Genomic DNA, 18,254 nt, shown 5'->3' with positions numbered 1-18,254 from the left:
TCCCTCTAAATCTCATCTCCACTCTCATTCTCGCTTTCATTTTCTCTCTTATTCCTCTATACTTTAACACAAAAAATAAAAACTAAAATTAAAATAGTTATCAAACGCACCCTCAGAAAGTGGAATATTTACTTACCACTTTCAAGTTTCAACCAAGATCTGCAACTTGTCAAATGGAATACACATTTTTGAAATCACACATTTCTGGTATGAGATATTGGAAATAAGAATATATTCCACTTTCCCAAAAGCTCCAAATTGCTTTTTGTGGGTCTGCAATCCCATTTATAAGAGAGCTCGCAATAAACGTTTCAAAAGACCAAGAGTAAGAAGGCTGGCTGGCTACGAAATTTCTTTATGACAATATTTGAGTGAAAACCTTGTGTTCCTCTCATGCTTTTTTAATTCAAAATGGGAATATTTCAGCAGGTAGCTCCATCCCACCAACACTTTTTTGGTGAAAACTATTTATTAAAATAAGGTAGTTAAAAAATACATTTTTCAGGACTTAAAAAGTTCCCACCTTGCAGATTTTAATAAGGGAACCCGCCTCTTTGCACTCAAGTTTGAAACCCTCATCGTAAATTAAATTAAATTTATTTATTTTCGACTATCACTTCTATTAAAAATAAAAATTCCCACTTTCGCAAAGCAAACTCAACATCAACTCAGCCAAGTTTACATCATGGCATTATTTAAGTGAGAAAGGTGGTAAGCATGCAACCCTTCCAATCATTCAAAAGAGGCTCTCTTAACCCTTCATCACTTTCAAGTATTCAACTCTCCTCCACTACACTTTGATGAATCATAGTCACAGTCACGCATTTGATTGCTGGGCTGGGCACCCAAAGAGATGAACAAGAAGAAGAAAAACAAAATATCTCATTGATTTGTTTATGAGGAATGGGCAATGGGTCGCATGCACGTGGCTTTCGTTGTCTAAGAACTATCAAGTATATTTATTATCCATATCTGGCCAGAAAGTCGATTTGGATTTTATCCCTTATTTGGTGTCAAATTATCAGAAAGTTGCGCATATTTTTTGTCATCATTATCTGGTTTTAAAACTTAAAAAAGTCGTGAGAGTGATTCGTGCTGCCTAAATAATCTGATTTTTTTCCAAAGTTTTTACTTATTTTTTTATAAGATCATCCAATCCCCCTACATTACTAATTAATTTATTATGTAAGGTAACCCAAAGTGCTTTTTGTTTTTCTTGATTCTGATGTATATCGAAGACTTCACGCACGCATCCACGATCTATATTGGTGTGGATTTTCCAATAAAGTTACAATTTTTAAAACCATTTGAGTTGGTCTGAATTCAACACCCCAAGCCAGCATGCAATAGCAATATATATAAATAAACAAAAGACTAGTTGGCTTGGCGTCCACTTTGCTACCCACTTTTACAAACCAAGAAAGAAAAGAAAAGAAAAGGAGAAAAAAGAAATGATGTTCTCTCTGGTTCGAGTTTTGACCCTGCAAATTAAAGCGCACTTCCACAAAGAGTACAACTTGGGTACAAGTTTTTGGCACAAGATGAAGATATGGTTTGATAGCCTAGTGGCTTTACAGCTTTTATGTGATTTAGATTAGCTTAGGTGTCCCTTTCACCCTCAGCAAAGTTACTATGTGGACCAATGGACCCTCCTCATATTAAAGGATCCAGTTTCTTTTTTTTTTTTTTTTTTGGCGATATATGCAAACCTGATTCTAAGTAGATCAGCATGCATGGAACATGGAACATGATTTGTTTTTGTGGGCCAAGCTATTCATCCTCTTTGAAAAAACCACTCCATAATTGACATATGTTGAAGAGGGTCCTACAAGAAGCATGGCAAAAAGTCCTGATAAAGCCTCTCATTGGCCAGCACCAGACATGCCAATAATTCAATTCATCATCACTTTTCAATTTTCATCCCTCTCAATCAACAGACTCAAAAGCCGAAGAGCACCCAATAAAATATATGCCTTCGGGAGTTCCGACGCTCTATCCAAAGAGAGAGACTTTCATGCAACGAGGATGGTTCCGGCCAGTAGTGCAATCACACGAGGGGTAACTTTTCTACATATCATTGCATTATTAACCGAGAATAGCAAAACAGTGCTCATCTAAGGTCAGCAGTTGATGTGTAATATTAAGGACTTGACTAGAATCTTTATAGGCCTCAAAACTTGCATTTTCCCCTCGTATATATAATTACGCATGATTACTAAATACATTACACATCATCCCAGTTTCCCGGAGAGCCACATCCCATTGGAGAAAAAGGGATGACCTTGGTAACCATACAAAGATAGAGCTTATGCAAGTGTATTGAACTTGTCTAAAAGAATACATTTTGTGCCTGGCAAGTTTATACATCAACTGCATCAACTGGGAGAGAAACTGTCCTGCGAAGAGACTGAGGAAGCAATGATCCTGTGCAGAAACTCTTGGCAGTGACCTCATCCTCAGCATTAGGAGACTCCATCGCCTCGCAGCTCTTATTGAGATTAGCATGGAAATTGGGACTTAAATTTCTTTGATCATAAGCACAAGATTTTGAGAGCATCACATTGTTGAGTCCTTGTAATGTGCTTGATACCAAAGATGACAAGACCCCATTAGCTAATTCGTGTTCTTTACTTCCATTATCTGAAGATTTTGAGACAAGTCTTATCTGCCGATCTCTAAGTTCCCTCAGCTCCATTTGGTGCTTTGCTTTGAGCCATCTAAACTCCTGAATTTCATTCTCATGAGTGTCTGGGAGTTCATGGTAAGTTGAAGGGATCATAGAAAAAGAATGAGAACCGGATAAATTTTTTGTAGAATTTCCTGCATGGGATGCAGGATTGCTTTCCAATTCAAGATCTTGCTCATCCTCAACCGTGACTAACTGATCCAATTTTTCATATTCTCCATCAGAATGACTCTGTCCAGAGCCTATTGAACTAAGTTCGCGACTTTCGTGCTGTCCCCAAATTTCTTGGTAATGAAGGCAGTCCGATTGGCTTGATTCATTTGGTGCACCCTCTGTCACATGATGCTCAGACTCATCGGCTTGGTATGTAATCTCCTCAAAACGGCCATGCATCGAAGCACATCCTTGTTTACAACATTGAAGAACTTGCAAGTTCTTGGCACTAGGGTTGTTTGACAGAAATTCCATCATGGAACCACTAGAGGTGTGATTGGAAGCACAATTGTGACAGAAGCCTTGGTTAGCATATCGGGGTGTTTCCACTATTCCTGGCCCTGGCTGCCAATCGGGTACCAACAAAGCAATTTCCCCATCAATCATATCTGCTATTCTGGTTACATCCTGATCTGTGATATCCAACTCTGCAACCATTTCGGTTGCCACGCTAAATGCTGTATCGGTCTCAATATCAAATGGGAAATAGATGTTCCGGATACGACCTGCAAAGCAGTAGGATTTACAGAGGTACATTAATTTCCACAATTAAATAATCCACATATAAACTTTGGAAAGAGAGTAAAGTCAATCCAACCTTCTTTATCTGCAATTCTAAGTCTCAAAAAGATGCCACCATCTTCTCTTCTCTTCCCTTTAATACTTATGTCAACATCTTCAGAATGTTCGTCGTCATGGTGCTCAAAGAGTTCAATTCCACTTGACTCCGCATCAACAGGATGATACCCCCATTCATTTTGGGAATCATAACCAAAACCATTTGAGTATCCATTACTAAAGGAACTGTTGCTTCGATGAAGCTCAAAAAGAGGCTGCCTTAAAAGAGGACCCATGTCATCTATCTGCCTGCCATAATCTACTGGTCTCAAATCGTATTCACATTCATCGATTTGGAGAAATTGGTCGTTCAAAAGCTCCCTTGCAGACAGCCTCAAAGATGCAGTTGCCAAGCATTTCTCAACGAATTGTCGTACTTCAGGATCTTTTACTTTGTACAGAGCATCTGGTTTTTTACCCTATGAAATAAAGCATGAGAAAGGAATCTAGATGTCACAATTTTCCTATAGAAAGTAAAGCATGCAACTGGAAACAAAGGGAAAGAGAAATAGAAAGAGAATCCTCTTACAGAAACAACTTTCTTGTAGATCTGAGCAGGATGAGTGCATTCACTATATGGATATTCAAAAGTGACCATTTCCAAAATGCACATCCCAAATGAATAAATGTCAACTAGCTCATTATATGCCTCTTCATACACCTCTGGAGCCATGAACTCTGGTGTCCCTACTTTAATAAAAAGGAAACAAAGTCTAAACACATATTAACTTTAAATAACTCTCCCTTATTCCAACCAACTTTACAAATTAACAAAGAAACAAAATTTGCAGTCTAAATATGATAATTTATGAAACAAAACATACCAACACAGTGAGCGGCATGTGATTTCCTTAAGATTGCTGCTAAACCAAGATCACCTATCTTCACTTCCCCTTGGTTTCCATTGATAAAGATGTTGTCACACTTGAGATCTCTATGGATCACAGGAGGATCATGACTATGTAGATACAGAAGCCCTCTCAAGATCTGCCGACACCAATGCTTAACTGCTCTGATGTTAACTCGCTTGTGCTTTAGCCTGTACCTACCAGTGATAAAAAGAAAACCCGGAAAAGATGATACATCAGAAATGGATTTAGGGAAGAAGAAAAAAAAGCATAAACTGTTTTTTTTATATATTAAAAACTCACAAAATACATACTGCTTGAGAGTCCCAGAAGTGAACATTTCAGTCACAAAATTGATGTTTCTGTTTGCAGTATCAACCCAGGAAGTGTAGAACTTCATAATGTTTTTGTGCTTCAATGTCTTTAAGAGATGAATTTCACAGTAAAGCCTCTCAAGATCTTCAGGGCTTTGCAGGAAATCATAAAGCTTGACCTGGTTCCAAGCAACTTCAATCCCTTCGTACTCATCAAATGCTCTGTAACTGCAACGATAAAACACCAAAAATATATATATATATATTCAAAAAAAATCTACCAAGTATCATTTCCATATACTCACAGAAAGACCCAAAACTAGTTCAACTTTTTGAGAAATCTAACTGGGTTTTCATGATTTTTGAAGAAATAGAAGAGCTTGAATTCATACACTGTCTTTGAGGCTCCTTTGCCGAGGATTTCATTGTACTGCAACCAAAAAAACAGGTAAAAAGGATCAAACTTTAAGCAGAGGACACAGAGAAAATGAGAGAGAGAGAGAGGTTTAGTTACCCTGCCATATCTCCCAGTTGGATCGACTTCAACAAACTCAGAGTCAGAGTAATCTGGTTCAAGAAGACCATTCATTTCTGTAAACCAATCTATTATGTATCTCTCAGTTTTGCTCTCTTTTTAGCTTTTGCTATGATTAGCCTTATTGCTGCCTCTCTTCTGACACACAAACAACACACAAACACACACAGAGAATGGAGAGAGAGGATTTATAATTTTATCATAAAATATCACTTTCTGAACGCTTCAGGGGATGAAAATTAAAAGACCAAGGGAAAAAGGAACATTATTTTTTCCTCAACAACAATATTAATTGTTTATTATTATGTAATATTTGAGATAGAAAAGGAGAATAACAGCAAGGTTTTGTAGCAGGTGTAAAACTCTTTCCACGCCTTGTGAGTGAATACAAACAAGGCAAAACCTACACCCAGTCCCATCTCCCACGACGGTACGTGACAAAAACAAATGCAAGTCAAATTATTATAGGTGAGAGAGAGAGAAGAAAACAAAGACTGAAGTCTTTCTCGCTGCTTGATAAACTCCAAAAACTCTATACTTTTTTTCTACTGCAGAGGCAGAAAAACTTTTATGAATCGGAAATAGTATTATTTTATTATTTTTGACTAATCACATATTGACACATGAAAAATTTATCATATCGTGATTAACCTAACAAAATAATGTTATTCTTGTTCCAAGTAAGTTTATCCTGTGGAGGAGGGTATGGTAGGGTGCAAATTTTGAGGAGAGTAAAAGTAACTGATTTTCAACAACAGCAAAAAAGAAGAAAAAAGTAATTGATTAGAAACCAAGGGCCCCACTTGAGCTGACCTTGATACTCAACCTAAACTTGCGTTTTGGGTTGGACCAGACCAGACCATTGCTCATAAATACGTAAATACGGAAATGCGTACGCTTTCATCTTTGATTAATTTGGTTTGGTTTAATTTGGTTTGTGTGGGTGGGGCTGACCGTCGACCCATCAAAAATTCAAAAAACTTAAACACAAGCGTTGTTGAACGAATTGAAATGATTAGCCATCTTTGTATCATAAAAATGAAAGAGAAATGATTAGCAATCTTTTTTAAAGAAATTATTAACACTTGCTACTTTTCCGATACTTAAATAAATTCATAACACTTTTTATGTATGCGCATAATTTAAATTTTCATCCGGTTTTATGTTTTTAATTGTTTATTTAGTAACACAGTTTAATGCATTCATTTGGCATTAGAAAATGCTGACTTTCAAGGAACGCGTTTGGAAAAAAAACTACGGTCAGTTGTCACTAACTATTTTAGTTTTGACAAACATCCAAGATATCATCACTCATCATCATTCCCTAATTGAGGAAGATGGAAGTTAATCTTCATTCTAGATGATAGTAACAATTAAACCATTTAAATATTAAGGGCCAGTAATTCATATTTGTTTGTTTTTATTTAGAGTTTTGATGGTGGTTCATTTTCATAAGAAGAATTTAAAAAAAAAAAAAGTGATAGGAAAAGAAAAGACAGTGTACTTGGTAACATGGGTAGGAGTTTGGACTCATATTCATGTGACTTTGTCAGGGCTACACAGTTACACTGCATATGCTCTTGTGTTGTGATATCCTTTTCAAACTGCCACTTACTCTTTTTTATTTATTTCTTTGCTTATTGGCCTCGTGGGTTGGCTTTGCCTCAGCTTCCTTGAGACTTGGAAGATTTCAATTCATTCAAATGCATTATTTTCCTTGAGACATGATGAGTAGCATGAGCCACCCAATTTGAAAATCAGAGATTAACTAGAAGCTGCAATTGCAAATGTTCGTTTATTATTTTTAATTTAAAGAAAACCTTAATGAAATTCCAGAAATCATCTATTCAGAAAAAGAAATATTAAGGTCGTGGATATCAGTTTGAATTACTACAAAAACACTGGGGTCTCTGTGTCTGTCTGAAATATGATAGAGGACATATAAAACAGAAGCGACCTGTATTATTATTTTTAGGTCAAAGACCTGTATTTGCTTTATGTTTAGTCAACCTCTACATCTTTCCATGCATGAAAAACAATTGGGTAACTGTATTGTAGACATATACCAGCCTTAGTCGCTTTCATAAGCGTATGTCACATGTATCAACGATTTACAATTACACACATCGTTATACATGTACCATAAATCTTTCATAATCCGAAGGCTAGCTATTACCTAAGTAGGTTGGTTTCTGTGCTTAACTGGAAAGGGAGAAATTATATAATTCAAGATCCTGGATCTCCAGACACAATATCTTGATGATCATGTGTTCCTAAAGAGCCAACATGATTGAACCAAGGAAAATATTGGGCAACGTGGTTTAGCCTGGGAGTGAGGGTACAATCTCTATGTACAACCGTGTACTATTGTATCACTGCATTCAGAATCTTTATTTCGTTCCTTCACATCTCTATATAATTCAGTAGTTATTAGACAAATTTAGCTAAATGTTGTCTCCTTAGTCATTGTGGGTAGGATGAGGGCAAAACGTAGCTCAAATAAAGTTGCTATCTAACTCTCTATTTTGGAGAATTTCTTATTTGAGTTTGGTGACTCTCTATGCTTAGAGAGAAGGAGAGAGAAATTGAGAATTCTCCATTTCTTTCTCTTCTCTCTCACCTATTACTTAGAGAGGAGGAGAGAGAAATAATCAAATATTAGAGATTAGTCAAAATAGAGAATATTGTTGGAGGAAACCCTTTAGCTATTTAGCTAAAATGTGACTAAAATTTGAAGACTCTTCTTGATGCTGTTAGGTCCCTAAGAGGTTAGATCAAATCACATGTAATGTAAAGCAATGGAAAATTTGATTATACATATAAAACTACTTGCGGGGTTGTCTGTCTCAGATCAGGCATATATAATTCCAGCAACAAAAGAAAAATAATATAAGGGTATCCAAGGACTGAGCAGATATATAATTCCAGACTTAATTATGTATTACTAGTATAAAAACAGAGTAAAGAATTCGAGTTAAAAAAAAACAGAGTAAAGAATTCAATTTAAAAAACAGAGTAAAACAGAGTAAAGAATCCATCTTCAAAATAGATGCCAAGTCAGGCACCAATTTTTAATTTATTCGTCAAAGATAGAGAAGTTTGAGCTCAAATTAGTGCACTATGGTTTTTTTTTTATAATTATAAATAAACAAAGCCTTGATGTAAATCTCTTTTTTATTTGTTCAAGTGTAATTTTTTAATATTTAAAATCTACTGATTAGACGTAATAAGATCCTTTTAACTACGTGATGCTTTGTGCATGATGACTTTTTCAATTATAATAATGATTAAAAAGAATAACATTATATATATATATATATTCAACATGAGGAATTTCAATATTCGTAGTTTGACTAGTTGATGTTGAATCCACGAATGCCGTACACATAACAGTCAATAATATACGAAAGGGTGACTCCAAAACTGAAGCCAACCAAACTACTTTGGGATTAATGACGCTCCCAGTTTTTAATTAGCTTTTCCATTTCTAGGTCTTTTTTAATTTTTCATCTGGACCTTTGGCAAAACAAGAAGCCACAAGCTTTTAGCTTTAAAAAAAATTTAAAAAAAATTAGAACAAACAGATTCGAAAATTAGGGTAATGCAAAATACAAACCAGTCCACTTTCTTGCTTCAATTTAATACATGAGTTTAAGTCAAACTATCGAACACGTGCGTTGGTTAGCTTTGACCCATTTTTTGTGGTACAAGAATGAGCAATTTTATGGAATTCCTAATTTAAGAAAAATCGATTCCTTGGTCACTAGTGTTGAAAGAAACATATTTATCGAATACATGATTTGGAGCGAATGAATAATTATTTTTAACTACTTGAGTTGCAAACTTCATACGTTTCTTCGGAAGCTTTAAATTCTAAAACATGATAATTTTGATTATAACTACAATATTTTCACACGTAAAGAATCATATTCAACATAAATAGTATATGAAGACTTTTAGGCTTAGACTTAAACTTACATTCGTGCACACCTTCCACCTTTCTTTTTCAGTATCCAAGGACCATTTTTGTAGTCAAATTCAACAATAACTGATCAATTTTTTTATTTAAAAACTGTAATATATCTCTTTACACTATGAACTATTAACATATGCGGCTATCGCTTCAGCCCCCAAACCTTTTTTTTATTTATTTAAAAAAACACTTTATTTATTTTTCCGTGATTAATAAAAATCAGTCATATATAATTAACCTTAATATTGGTTTAACAATTCTCATATTATTCTAGTGACAACATTGCTGATAATAAAACGAAACGAATCTTATTAAAAATCAATCAAAGCGCCCACAGATCTGCTACACAATTAACAGCCATTAGATTTAACGAAAGAAGGTTGCATGGGTAGGGCAGGGTTGCTGTAGCACCACGTGGAATCTAATATTAATTATAAGTATTTTAAAATACAGATATTAATTATAATGTGTTGAAAAATGCATTATAATTTTTCAGAGCCATGTTCTAATTTGGTATGGATAATTTGAATTTGGTTTGGTGTGTGCTAATTGTGCATGTGTGATGTTTGGAGGTTAGGGAGCACAAGTAGGGATCCTATGTTCTTGATCATTATCAATATCCGGTAATTTTTTGTTTTTTGTTTTTGGTTTTGGGTTCCTTGGAGCATGTTGTTGCCAAGCAAACCTAGTTAGAAATGATGGAAGTGATGGAGCTATATCCAAATTGTTTAGCCAAGGGCCCAAGGTTTGGGCCTAAACCTGGTTAGAAATGAAGCTATGCCTTACCAAATTGTTTAGCCCAAAACATCTTGGCTTGGGTTAAGCTTACTTTGAGATTGAATTCGGTTGGGCCTACTAATAAATTTGAGCCCAAAAATCATTTGCCTAAGATCGAACCACTTCCATCCTCGTTCTGTTTTGTATCCATCTCATTTGAGAGAACGGACTTTGAGCCCAAAAAACATTGTCAAAGCAGTCTCCCTTCCAATGGAGTCTAGTTTAGCGAAAAATGACATTAATTTGCATATTAATGCTCCTATTTTCAAACTCTTATGCCACCTTAGAGCATCTCCAGTAGAGTTGCTATACTCTGATCCTTAGCCATTTTGGCTAGAATGAGGGCAAAACGCAGCTCCATCAGACTTGTTATCTAGCTCTCTATTTGGAGAACTCCCTATTTGAGTTTGGTAGATCTCTACATTTGGAGTGGAGGAGAGAGAAATTGAGGGTTCTCCATTTCTTCCTCTTCTCTCTCCCTAGGCACACAACCCTCTCTCACCTCCTACTTTTTGATTTTTTAATGAATTTTTATTTTAGAGAGGAGGAGAGAAAGAATAAAATATTAGAGATTAGCTAAAGTATAGAATATTGCTGGAGGAAATTACTTCTAAGTAGTTTGCTGGAGGAGACTTTCTTGGAGATGCTTTTAGTAGTATATTTGAGAAACCCCCACTTACATAAAAAAAAAAATATAATTAATCCCTTGCAACATTTGAAACTAGCTGAATCATAAAATCTGAATTTGTGTGAATATTTAATATTTGTTTGGCTTATCACTTGTAATTCAACACGTCTTCAAAATGTTACATATTCAAACAAATTTTATTTAAAAAATGAGAAATGGACGAATCTACCAATAACAAGAAGCCACGCAACTGGGCAAGTGTATTGGTGGAACTTCATTGGGTTGTAATAGGAATATCAATTGAGTGTGACCCAAACCCCTAAAATAAAGGCACATCAACCACACCACCCCCCAAAGTTAGGGGCCAACCACGTCTTCCATAATATAAAAGCAGAATTGAAAAAAAAAAAAAAAAAACAGGTGACAAGTTGTACACCAAACATTAAACAAAAACGCAGAGAATAAATTTTTTATTTATCAAATAGATTGAGAGTTGGGCATTATTATAGCTGTGTTTCTCCGATCTGCAATTTTCTTGTTTCAAAATGAGCACGAGCGCCGTTGTTCTTCATGCCCTAAACAACTTGACCGTTACCAGATTCGTGGAAGACGCGACGTCGTTTGAGAAATGCAGCAAGGAATGTTTCGGTGCGCTTGATGCGGATGGCAAGGGAGGCTTATCGAGGGAAAAGCTCCGTGCAGGGTTTGGTAAACTGTTGCCGGGCATAGGATACGTGTCACAGCCCAAGGACGAGATCAACGTTATGCATGATGCGATATTTGAGAGATTTGATGCGGATCAAAATGGTGTGATTGATTGTAATGAGTTTAAGTCCCTGTTAATGGAGACCATGCTCGCCGTGGCACGAGGGATCGGCGGTTCGCCCGTTCTCGTGGCACTTGAGTATGGCAGCCTCCTTAGGAAGGCGGCTGAACATGAACAGGCTCGAACAGCCAACTAGAGAGATTAATTCATATGATGCATGTTTGTATGTTGTTTTGCCATCCTACCAAATACCAATCCAGATTGTAAATGTTTTGTGCTTGCAATAATATATCCATAGCCACACGTGTTTACCGGTTTTTGCAATTTCAGAATATTTGTTCGATTTATTTACAGCTGGTAATATATATGCAGCACTCTTCATTTGGAATTTCTGGAAAATGTCTGCAAATTGTTGTTGTTGGTTTGGTTTGGGCCCTAATCCCTTTCATGTTATCCTACAAAAGGATGATCTACAAATTATTGTATTGTAGTAAACTTTAGGTTAAAGTCTTTACAGACTTTACCTATAGATCAGTTTTCACAAAATGCTATTTTGCTGGTAACGTACAAGGTAAAGTCACATATGTTAAAGATAAAAAATTAGCTGAAAATGGTTGTATGCATGCCCCGGATGCATGTGAAGGATATGCACACACATCCGGCACATACAACCGGAATAGCCAAGTTTTTCTCCTTCTAGAGAGTATTTTTGTTCTTTTCAATTAGTCTTTCAAAAGAAGAGTGTTCTTTTCCATTAGTCTTTAGAAAGAAGAGGCTGAATGGAAAAGTCAAAATAGTTAGCAGAACTATATCCTTTGTTTTTAGATAATTATTTATCTGAAGAGGTATAAAAACAAAAGTACAAATGACACATGGGAGTTCTTAATTTCTGGTTTTGACGGAGATGGGTAGGTTAATTGTAGGTAAACTAGATATTGGAAAAGAGGACTAAATCCAATCCATGCTCCACCCAAAAAAAGAAGAATGATCCTTGGCTAGGAGTTCGGGATTATGCTGGAAATGTGCCAAACAAACAGCATGCAACCCAAGAGACCTTGCCCTCTAAAATCTGCCTCAGAAACTGCACCACGCTACTAGCTAGATGGAAGCCACTAGGTAGAGAAACTTGTTTCATCCTCATTAGGCCAATTTTAAACACACTTATCGGCAATTAAAAAAAAAGATTATCAGATGTTGAAAATCAAAGCAAAAGAGGAAAGAAAAAAACTAATGAAAATGAAAATTTCTGATTTTTGTGTATTATATAATGGCAGAAGTTTGGTGTCTACTATCTACTAGGCATGTTGCAGTTGGTTTGTCGTCATCTCTTCTCCCTCCTCCCCAGAAGTAGATGGATGAATGAAACTGAAGCTAACATACAAAAGTGGTTGGGGACTCTTTCTCCTTTTGAGATGGCAAGAGGAAAAACAAATTATTATAGAAAAGGACTCACTTGCCCTCTAAAAGTAAAATTAAAATAAAACCAAAGTCACCTGCAACTGTGACCCAGAAGCCCCCAGTGCAACCCAGCTCACTCCCATTCCCATGACCATGAGAGAGAGAGAGAGAAACAGAGAAAGAGAGAGATATATATATATATATATATATATTTAAAACTCTGTCAAAGGCGCAAATTATGGAGAATATAACATGAATGAACTGTACGTGTAAGGCTTAGCTACTGGTGCTGATGATTGTGATGATGGGAGCCTTGTAACTTTCATCATTCAAGATTCAAAGCACAAGCACACTCTTTTGCCACAGCCCCAAGCCAAAATCCAAAAGCCAAAAGCTCTTCTTATACTACTATAGCAAACCCTCAAATCCCAAACTACCCATCAACACCCACCCAAAGACAAAGCCTTTACGCCTCCAAAGCGCTCTCTCTCTCTCTCTCTCTCTCTCTCTCTCATCTTCCGCAACCTCTCAAATACAAAACTACCCATCAATACAAAGCCAAATGAATATATAATCAAACCTCCAAACACCCCATTCATACTTCTCTCTCTCTCTCTCTCTCTCATCAACTTAAAACTTCCCACAATTCTTCAACTGCATATGGTTTTGAGTAACAAGCAGCAATGTTGGACACCATGATCCCAGCATGTTTCAGCCAGCCCAACACACTCTCAAGCAGCTCTCAAGTGCCCCAAAACCTTATAACCTGCATATATCAAACTCAGCTTTGCAACTCACCCACATATCTCACTCTCACTTGGTCCAAAAGCCTCTTCTCTCACTCTCTAACCATTCATGCCTCAGACTCTTTTTCCATCACCATCTCCCTCAACCCATCAACCTTCTCATTCTTCAGAACCAAACCAGGCTCCAAATCCATCTCTCTAACCCACAACCATTGCCAAAGAATCAAACTTTACTGGGACTTCACCCGGGCTGACTTCACTCACAACTCGGCTGAGCCCGAGTCTTGCTTCTACATCTCCATTTCTTGCAATGCCAAACTTGAATTCTTTCTTGGGGATCTTTTGGACGACTTCACTCGGCGGTCAGGGGTGGTTGTGACTCACAAACTCAGCCAACCTGCCCTGTTGTCAAGGCGGGAACATGTGTTTGGACGCAGGAATTACATATCCAGAGCTCAGTTCTTGGGGTCCAAACATGAAATTGGAATAGAGTGTAGCGAGGGTACACTCAAAGTAAAAGTAGATGGAGTGACAAGCCTGATTGTCAAAAGGTTGGCTTGGAAATTCAGAGGCAATGAGAGAATTTTTGTTGGTGGAGTTGAATTTGAATTTTACTGGGACGTGTTCAACTGGGTTAATAATCATAACGGTGCTAATGGGAATGGTCATGGTGTATTTGTTTTTCAAGTGGGTGATGGTGGGGTGTGGCCAGAAATGGTAGGTCCTGAGAAGAGGTTGATGAGGAAGAGCTTGTCAACATCGGCTGCTTCGGCATCATTGCCGTCGATGACTTCGCTGTCGCCGTCACCGTCGTGCTCAAGTGTGTTGCAATGGGCAGAGGAGAGTAGTGATGGGGGGAGAAGTTCATGTTCTTCATCCACTAGGTCATGTGGTAGTAATGGGGGGTTTTCTCTGTTGCTGTATGCTTGGAAGAGGGACTGACAAAGCAATGTGAATTATGAACTGACCCTTTATCTATTAATTCCAATCTGAGGAAACGTTGAGATTGGAAATAATTCCCTAGTGTTGTAAATTAAATTTCTTGGGATTTTCCTTGTGTATTAATTAATATATATATATGCAAGAAGTGCTTGATATAACTTCTGCTACAGCTGAGCCATTGCACTCTTACTATAATTTTCAAAATTTGAAGTCTATCAACTCATCCTAATTAATTTAAAAAGAAAAAGAAAAAGGGAGATAGATTAAGAAGCCAAAATCAAAGCATTACAGAACTGTCACAACCGTAGCCGCAGACACACTGTTACAAGTTCTAACTTTGGATTCTCTAACATATTTTGAAAGGTCTAGTAGCCTTTTTTTAATGCGCTTTACACAAAAAGCCTGGACTTTCTGCGCAAGAACATGAGGAACTCTCATTACCACTTTACTGTCCCTATAGTTTATGTCTAGGCTTGCTTGATGGCTATGTTCCCTATCATCATTGCAAACGTATGCCTCTACTTCTCCCCCGTAATAATCTGAACCGCTAAAAAATATTCATATCTCCTTGATAACAATACTTGGCAATGGTAACTGTTACGATCTTATTCATAGAGCTTTGACTTTGCAGACTGTCTGCAGTAGCTAGAGGCACAAAGTTGGCGGGTAAAAAGCCTGCCACGGCTTTTCAGAGCACATTGTCTGGCCTGATTGACAACACCAACCGACAGAAAGCGCAAAAAATGGAATACAAAATTTAACATCCAGTACACATTGGCATTGGAAGGTCTTTACAGAATTAGACAGAATTTTGGCTAACGTAAATAAAATGCAACTATAAACTTCAAAGCCATATACACAGCACAAAGCAAAGGACCCACTAGTATAATGGTTTGGAGTAATTGCTCCCAAGGCAAGGTCATGGGTTCGAGTCCTAGCATCCGTGTTGTGTGTGTGAGTTTAGTAAATTATCATCCCTCTCAATAGGAAAGGTCCTAATATATATATATATATAAAGGACGAAGGGTAATGGTACACAAGTCAAAGAAATACCGAAAACAATATGCTAAAAGTAAGGTCTAATTCTAGCAATGGAAGGAAACACTAACCAATGTAAAATGAACCTGAAGCTCCTTCAGATTTCTAAGACTTGCGATATTCAGTCATTGGACCTTCCATAACTAGGCGTGAACAGCTGGCCAATTGCCTCAATTGCAGAGACATTCCAACTCTCAGCATGCCTTACAATCTGTTAAACCAATAGTGGGAAGCACCCATTAAAACCTGGCAAAAGCACCATAAGTTAAGTATCACTATCCAGCATATAAAAGCGCTTGTTTTCTCACTTTAAACTTATCATCTAAGTCATAGACCGTGCTTCCATCAATGCTAATGACAGGCCTCCACGGAAGTTTCAGGTAGGTCCTGCAGACCAGATGAAATTTTTTAGGCTGAACCCACAGCTAGGGGTTGAAAGGATAGCAGTAGGGTTCACACAATCAGACAGAGAGAATCACTTCAAAGAAGGGGTGGAAAAATGTTGCTAGTCTCAATTTCAAAGGCCAAAACTGAAATTGAAAATAAAGGGCAGGTCATTTCTCTGCCCCTATGCATTTTAATGCAGTCAAACCTATCGCACCGCACAAAATAGGTGGTTTGCTTGCTTCAGATTAGTAATCAGTGACCCTCTAAATTAAAGAACAGTAGACCAAGTTAGAACCTGAGTTTCCATGTTGCTAGCACAAAACTTGCTTCAGAATTGATACCCTGCAGAGAGTCATATTATTAATCGTTACTTATCCAATTGAACTTATCAGTCATTACAAATCCTACTGAGCTTAAAACAACTAAGAAAATAGTCATGACAAAGAAACTTTTAAGTGAGGAAAAACACAAGCCACTCCTTCCAAGAAAGATAAATTTCATACAGAGTTCATATGTAATTAACTCAGATTTGTCTGCTCTTGGCTTCAAATGAAGCACACATTAATCAGTTAACATGCTAAATGTTGCTGTGATATATCATATATATCTTAGATTATAGTACTGAAATCCAAATACAATCCACTGAGAAATGACTACCTTCTCAATCTTTTCTAACCCAATTGATGGAGATTCAAAGAAAGGAACAAGCAATTTCAAGTTGCGAGAATACAACTCCTTACCTAAACAGCCAAAGACCATGCAAATTAGAGGCTTCATAATTCTCACATAAATTAGCACACAAGGAATTATTGCACACACTGTCCAAAATTTTTACAACCAGGGAAGGGACAGAGAGAGAAGTGAGTAGGGCAAACTTGATCATGTGATCAGAATCTTACTATAAGACAAGCAAACATCTTTTTACATGCGTATGTGTGTGTTCATCACAGTAGATAGTACCAGTGAAACAAAATGCAGTTACACAGTTTGGTAACATTAATTGAAGGAAAACTGAACAATTTAGTAAGATTTAATGGGACAATGGTTGCCTTTGGATTTAGTGTGGACAGATTACAAGTTCTCGCTTTTCTTTTGGAACTTGGATTACAAAAGGCAAAACTGACACACTGCTTCAATGTTTTCGATAAGTTATGCCGAAAATATGCTATTAATAGACATTTTCTCACCTCGAAATCTGATAGTTGGATCTTCAAAGATACAATCTTCAGCGTAGATTGCAGAAGTGAAAATCCCTATTTGCAATGGAAAGTAAGTTAACTACATAGAGTAGAAGAGAGAAATAACACAGGAAGGTGTCTCTCAAAGAGTAAGGTACCTGTAACAAAATATGCATTCTCGTAATCAGATTTGAGAATCATTACAACTTCATCAATGCCCGAAACTGAAAACTCATCTCTCCCTTTGTCACTCACTCCATTCAGTCTGCAATGCATTTATCAAATTAAATAACAGAAAGCTCAAGAATTCAAATTCAAAGTTTTAGGCCCGTTTGATAATCATTTCAATTTTAGTTTTTAGTGAGGAGGATGGGGGGAGGAGTAACAAAAGTGAAAACAATTTCAAATAGATTTCAGTTTTTAGTTTTTGTTTTCACTTTTGTTACTCCTCCCTCCCATCCTCCCCTCTCTTCTTCCCCTCTCAATCCCATCTCCACTCTCATTCTCACTTCCATTTCCCCTCTTTTTCCTCTATACTCTAGCACAAAAAATGAAAACTAAAAACTGAAATTGAAATAGTTATCAAACGGGACCTTAATTTTTAATTTTTCTCCTTGTACATTTTCTGAGGAAAGGAAACCAAACGGGAAATGAAGCGAGGGTAGAATGGGAAAAATACCTGGTTGTTTTGTGGAAGGAAGAGAGAAGCCTGAGAAGCTCAGTGACGCCGCTCACAGCGATTTTCAAAACCTGTGGGGTTTCTCCCTTTTGATTGTTGTTGTTTCTGTTGTTATCCGGTGCGGCTGAGGAGCATCGGGTGCCACGGATTGTCTGGCAAATAAACGGTCATAAATGGGCCAGAGATACACCAACGCTCAGGAATTCAAGTAAAATTGATAATTGAATTCTACGTTACCTTGGACTGCAAGAGCATAGGAAGCCGTACACTTGCAGTACAACTGTAACACAATCCTCCCGCCATTGTTTTGGCGGGTATAGATTTCGCCAAGTCTGTTAAATACAGTTGGAGAGAGAGAGAAGTGCAAGGGTCGGTTCGGGTCAGAATTGTCGGGCTAAAACCAAAATTGTTAAAACAATTTTGGGTTTGGAGAAATTGGGCCTATTGCGTTGACGAGCCCAGTGAACCCAAGATGTATGGGCCCGGGTTAAATTGAAAACGCATAATTAAACGCATCTAAACGTGACA

The 18,254-nt window shown here is 37.1% G+C and overlaps 4 protein-coding genes across 8 annotated transcripts; 2 read left to right on the top strand and 2 right to left on the bottom strand.

The window, feature by feature from the left end:
* Window positions 1–2,160: 2,160 nt before the first annotated feature.
* WNK1 (WNK family serine/threonine-protein kinase 1) lies at window positions 2,161–5,629 on the bottom strand. 4 transcript variants are annotated; one of them, XM_021961826.2, is made up of 7 exons: window positions 5,194–5,626; window positions 5,072–5,109; window positions 4,680–4,907; window positions 4,342–4,562; window positions 4,047–4,207; window positions 3,498–3,936; window positions 2,161–3,405 (listed from the first exon to the last, which is right to left on the bottom strand). In XM_021961826.2, the coding sequence occupies exons 1-7, from the start codon at window positions 5,266–5,268 to the stop codon at window positions 2,360–2,362; spliced, it is 2,208 nt and encodes a 735-aa protein (XP_021817518.2). In that variant the 5' UTR covers window positions 5,269–5,626; the 3' UTR covers window positions 2,161–2,359. The 4 variants fall into 4 exon arrangements, with proteins under 4 accessions (XP_021817518.2, XP_021817519.2, XP_088111135.1 ...); XM_021961827.2 differs by having other exon boundaries at window positions 4,047–4,204; window positions 5,194–5,625; XM_088255009.1 differs by having other exon boundaries at window positions 4,047–4,204; window positions 4,342–4,907; window positions 5,194–5,629.
* Window positions 5,630–10,932: 5,303 nt separating this feature from the next.
* LOC110759799 (adenine phosphoribosyltransferase-like protein, putative (DUF2358)) lies at window positions 10,933–18,176 on the bottom strand. 2 transcript variants are annotated; one of them, XR_015836801.1, is made up of 9 exons: window positions 17,964–18,176; window positions 17,727–17,878; window positions 17,206–17,312; window positions 17,057–17,122; window positions 16,527–16,609; window positions 16,165–16,211; window positions 15,791–15,869; window positions 15,554–15,693; window positions 10,933–11,813 (listed from the first exon to the last, which is right to left on the bottom strand). XR_015836801.1 is itself a non-coding variant. In XM_021961938.2 (8 exons), exons 1-8 carry the CDS (start codon window positions 18,027–18,029, stop codon window positions 15,604–15,606), a joined length of 690 nt encoding a protein of 229 aa, XP_021817630.1. In that variant the 5' UTR covers window positions 18,030–18,176; the 3' UTR covers window positions 12,238–15,603. The 2 variants fall into 2 exon arrangements, 1 of the variants encoding a protein (XP_021817630.1); XM_021961938.2 differs by lacking the exon at window positions 10,933–11,813 and having other exon boundaries at window positions 12,238–15,693.
* LOC110759801 (Calcium-binding EF hand family protein) lies at window positions 11,138–11,690 on the top strand. Its single transcript, XM_021961940.2, has one exon. The coding sequence runs from the start codon at window positions 11,138–11,140 to the stop codon at window positions 11,552–11,554; it is 417 nt and encodes a 138-aa protein (XP_021817632.1). The 3' UTR covers window positions 11,555–11,690.
* On the top strand, window positions 13,440–14,444 carry LOC110759797 (uncharacterized). Its single transcript, XM_021961936.2, has one exon. The coding sequence runs from the start codon at window positions 13,440–13,442 to the stop codon at window positions 14,442–14,444; it is 1,005 nt and encodes a 334-aa protein (XP_021817628.1).
* Window positions 18,177–18,254: the final 78 nt, after the last annotated feature.

This window comes from Prunus avium, chromosome 6, assembly GCF_965620075.1.
Source record: "Prunus avium chromosome 6, drPruAviu1.hap1.1, whole genome shotgun sequence".
Lineage (NCBI taxonomy): Eukaryota > Viridiplantae > Streptophyta > Magnoliopsida > Rosales > Rosaceae > Prunus > Prunus avium.
This window is presented reverse-complemented; position numbering and strand designations above follow the sequence as displayed.